Below are 4599 nucleotides of genomic sequence, written 5' to 3'. Positions count from 1 at the left end.
AGGAGAGCAAAGTTATGAAGTTTGGTTGGACAAATCTTTGTCCCTGAACTGTGTATTCCATATTTATTCTCTTAGGTTATTGGGCGGCATCTGATATCATTGCTAGAATACGAGACATGCGAAAATTTTATAAGCTCCAAGGAGTATCTCAATCTGGCAGTTTCAAGATGGTGGTCACCGACAATGGACGTAAAGGGTGCCAAATGATGGCATTTTCTTAATGACAAACAATAATTTGGAGAATTATACCACACCAAGAGAATTTCGTCCTCAGTGATGTGGACTACATATGGTACTGATAAACATATATATTCATCATTCAAATTCTGCACCTTTCAGGTATTAGGTGTCCATAGTGAATCAAACAAATTCTGAAGCTTATCTCTTCTCGATGTAAATGAGTTCACCTTGCGCTTACTTTAACAAGCCCTCTGAATCTCTCATGAAGTACACTCCAATATAAAAGAAAAGGGTTTACAAACATTTCCATGTACTTAAGAATAAAATATGGATGTATTATCAGACAAAGGCTATTGTGATGTATAAATATATGCCAGTCTGAGATTTGAGACCAACAGACTGCATAAAGCTTCATCAGTTATACTTGTCCACCATCTGGCAAACTTGAATGTGCAGCAAGCATGTACCAAAAGGCTAAAAAGGCTATTCTCCTAGATCACTTGCATCACACGCATGTTTAACACCCTAAATTCCAGATTTCCAGTTCAATATTCCAAAGAGATTTTCAGCATCCACATCCAGGGACATTGTTCTAGAAGCGGTTTGGTGACACTCCAGGATAGGTCACTGGAGAATTAATTCGGTCAGTGTTCTGCCTATCTCTAGATCGCCTTTCATGAGTTCATATGTGCTCACTATTTCTGGAAACCAAAACTGCATGTTAGGCCCTGTTTGGAATCCCTCCACTCCGCGGAGCTCGGTTTGAGCTGCTCCGTAAAAAGCTGCAGCAACCTGCTCCGCTCCGGGAGCTGAGTCGCAGGAGCGGAGAGAAACCGAACAGGCACTTAGTGTCAGAGCAACGGAGACTTGTAGGACCAGCCGTGAAGCAGCAGATAAAAAATGCAATACAATAGAAACATCTTCAAATGATACACCTGGAATTCTTGCCACCAAATCAGCAATTATTTCTTATTTCACGTAATACTATTCAACAAACAATATCCTCCCTATAGGGCCATGCCAATTATTTCTGTACAAAAAAATTGCATCTCTTTAAACGACAAATGCACGCATAGATACAAACCAGAGAGGAATCAAGAAGAATTGATGTCAGTCAAAACTCACAAGTCACAACCCTGATGGTAAGTTTAAACATCCAAGGATTTTGGAAGCTCCACTCATGCCACTAAGGACAGCCCCTTCGACACTTGGACTAGCGCAGAAATCTCCACAGATAGCCAATTTCATGTTCTTCTCCCAGACACACTTATCATCACCGCCGATAGAAATTGCTGGGAAAGCACCACCCCTGCAAATTTGTTTATGGACAGATACCAATATGAAATAAGTACATTAAAAATAAAATATGATTCAATTAGAGGAGCTGAAGAATTCATGTAGAATACTAACCATCTATGAGCTTTCATAAAGATTGGCTGTGGAATGTTCAGTCCTGTAGCCTGAAATTCTCTGAACAATTCCTCTGCAACCTTAGCAAGGGCATCTGCTGAAGGTTTCCGGGGACCCATACTGTCTATTACCTTAGAAGCATACTCGGTGGTTGAACGCAACACCCACGATTGACTGAATACAAAGAATTGCATTTAACGAAATTGGACTATCACTCCATCAAATGCCAAGTGCATATAAAAAAAGGTGTATACCTATTAGGAGGTACATGACGTCCTGGCTTACTACTATCGCAAAAGGCCCAGCTTAGAGAATCGGAATTGTAGAAAGAGAACCCTTGGACAGGTACCTGATTAAAACACCACAAGGTAGATGAACAATGGTGGCTTATAGATGTATAAATCAATAAACTGGAGGCTGCTTATACCATAGCAAGAGGCTCTGAGAACGCTAACATCAGAGCAAAACAGGGGCGAACTGGGATATCTTGAATCATGGCTGACAAATGTGGAAATACTGACAAATCTGACAGAACACGAAAAAGTAAAGGTGATGATCCAATATTACAAAATGGTGAACTAGCTAAACCAAACCATTTATTGAAACACACAATTTCTTTTAAAGGTAACGGGTGACCAAAATTGTACCCTTCTTAAACAATTTTTATCTAAGCATGGTAGACAGAGGGGCATGATTGGAACTTCCTGGGGTAGGAAATTCCTACTAGGAAGTAGGAACAGGACATGGCTTTATAGCGCATATAGCTTATTTACTTACATTTTGACTGTTCAGCATGTGTACAGCAGCACTCCATTACTCCATCGGAAAATAAATGCTAGCCATAAATCAAAGAAACGAAAAGCAATTCACTTAGGGTAAGAAAGGATAATTTCTCTAATTAAAAGTACTCCCTCTGTTCACTTTTGTAAGTCATTTAAGACAGCTGAAATTGAACTGTTTTAGGTGCTGTCTAAAATATCTAAAACATCTTTAAAAAGTGAACGGAGGGAGTAGTGATAACCATCCTGATTTGTAGAACTTGTCGGAAGATTAGAAGCATGTTCTTAAAAAAGAAAACTAAAAACAGAAATCTTGTCATGTGATAGTAAGTAGAGCATATTATGAAGAGAATGGAATCGAACAAACCAAGAGGTGGTGGCTTTCCAGTCAACCCAGAAACTTTTTGTGATGCTATGTTCTTATCTGTTGCTACAACAAAATCAAAACTGCCAAGATCTTTGCCATCCAAGCTAGCCAACGACCATGAGCTCCTATCTTGAAGCCAATCCATCTTTCCAATAGTGACACCAAATTTGGACACCACACCTATAGCACAAGAGACAACAAGGATGTGCATCAAGATTGTGTCCTCCCTCCGGGTACCAGAGAATCAAATACTCTGCAGAAAGTCTGACCATCCTCTTGACACAGAGATTTGCATATTGAGTTCATGCCAGGAACTCCAACATACTTCTTCATGGTTCCCTCCTGACAAGGATACATTCCCAGAGAGCTAATGTTAGCAGACAGAAATTGTTGCTCGTCAACTAATCTACCCGATAAGGAGCAGGAAACAGTCAGAAACATTTCGGATGCAAATTTTATGGGAAAAAAGTGGAAGTTTGATTCATCTACTTAATTTCTAGGTAGCATATTATGTGCAGCAATGATCAGGATCGGCAGCCAAAATTTAGTCGAGCATTCTAGGTTCTGACTGCTACATTCCCAATTTCATATGTGCTAGAAACTAACAGGGGTAGGATTTTGAGGCTCAGAACCTTATCGAAGTCTCTGAATTTGCCGGTCTCCCGATCGAAGCAGGCGAACATGGCCTTCCACTCGGCGACGAGGCCCCGCGCCTCCCATCCGCCCACGACCCGGACGACCTCGTCGTTGCTGACGGTGAAGTAGGGCGCGCCGTGGTCGAACCGCAGCTCCGTGCCGTCGTCCATCACCTCTCTGAACGCACGCCGTCCCTCCAAAAAAGAGCACCAGTCAGAGCCGAAAAGCGACACCCCGGGTCACAGCGCGACAGTAGATCGGGCGAGCACCTCCGCTGCGCCATGCGGCCGCCGGGGCCGCGGCCGGAGTCGAAGAGCGTCACCGCCACCCCGCGCGCGGCCAGGAGCGAGGCGCACACGGCGCCCGTCACTGCGATCCGGGAAAAAGGACAGTGAGTGGGGGACGATCGGATCAGGAATTCAGGAGTATTGCGGGTAGAGTTTTGTGTTGAGGAACGGCCGATCTGGGTCGCTTACTTCCGGCTCCGATGACGGCGACGTTGGCCGCGGCGGCGCTCATGGTCGGATTCTTCCCGGCGGCGCGTCCTTGTCGATCGGGGTTGGGGAATCTGACGGAGTGCGGCACGGCGGTGGGCGTTTCGCGGTGGACGAAGGTTAGCCGTTGCATAGTGGACGTGGCGCCTTGCGGACCATTCATATTTCTGGGCTCTTGTGAGGCTGGGCCGAGCGTACAACGGGTTTGGCCCAATACACTCATACGATTCTAAAAAAAAAAACTTTTCTTATTTCTACCTCTCAAAAAAAAATACGTTTCTTATTTCTAGTTTCTCAACAACAACAAAAAAGGTTTAGTTTTTTTCAAAAAAAATCGAAATTATGCATGACGGGTTTGTCCGACAACACTTACTTATCCATGCATTGCGCCACCTGTCATTACTAACTTACCAAGGGCGCGTTCATGGGGTGCTCATCCATCGCCATCATGAGTTGCTCCGATCCGGCAATGCTCGAGGCTATGGCGTGCGGGGAGGCACTCGCTCTCGCTATGGATTTGGGTGTCTGGTGTGTCTGCATTGCTTAAGATTGCCTTCACGTGATTTGGAACCTCGTGCAACCGTTCTTGGGCTCATACAACCCTATTGTTCGGGAGATCAAGGAGGCCTTGCGACAGTTCATGGCGTCATCCTTCCGTCATGAAAATAGAAGCAACAACCGATAAGTTTACAACCTTGCATGCTCTTCGATATTGCTTCCTGCAAGATGCTGA

At 44.2% G+C, this 4599-nt stretch overlaps 1 protein-coding gene across 1 annotated transcript; it reads right to left on the bottom strand.

Annotated features, from left to right (window-relative positions):
* Window positions 1-1121: 1121 nt before the first annotated feature.
* On the bottom strand, window positions 1122-4000 carry LOC123123092 (renalase). Its single transcript, XM_044543526.1, has 9 exons — window positions 3849-4000; window positions 3642-3741; window positions 3369-3549; window positions 3006-3078; window positions 2737-2916; window positions 2018-2115; window positions 1845-1939; window positions 1591-1764; window positions 1122-1489 (listed from the first exon to the last, which is right to left on the bottom strand). The coding sequence occupies exons 1-9, from the start codon at window positions 3997-3999 to the stop codon at window positions 1309-1311; spliced, it is 1233 nt and encodes a 410-aa protein (XP_044399461.1). The 5' UTR covers window position 4000; the 3' UTR covers window positions 1122-1308.
* Window positions 4001-4599: the final 599 nt, after the last annotated feature.

This window comes from Triticum aestivum, chromosome 5D (assembly GCF_018294505.1).
Source record: "Triticum aestivum cultivar Chinese Spring chromosome 5D, IWGSC CS RefSeq v2.1, whole genome shotgun sequence".
Taxonomy (NCBI): domain Eukaryota; kingdom Viridiplantae; phylum Streptophyta; class Magnoliopsida; order Poales; family Poaceae; genus Triticum; species Triticum aestivum.
Note: the sequence above shows the minus strand (reverse complement) of the source record. Positions and strands in the feature narration are given on the sequence as shown.

Excerpts from the sequence above, each read along its gene's own strand:
- LOC123123092 (XM_044543526.1), bottom strand. The coding sequence starts at position 3,999 with ATGCAACGGCTAACCTTCGTCCACCGCGAAACGCCCACCGCCGTGCCG. Across the intron at positions 3,550-3,641 it reads GGCCGCATGGCGCAGCGGAG|AGAGGTGATGGACGACGGCA; the intron begins GTGCTCGCCCGA and ends GCGTGCGTTCAG. Across the intron at positions 1,940-2,017 it reads TCTCAGAGCCTCTTGCTATG|GTACCTGTCCAAGGGTTCTC; the intron begins GTATAAGCAGCC and ends TGTTTTAATCAG.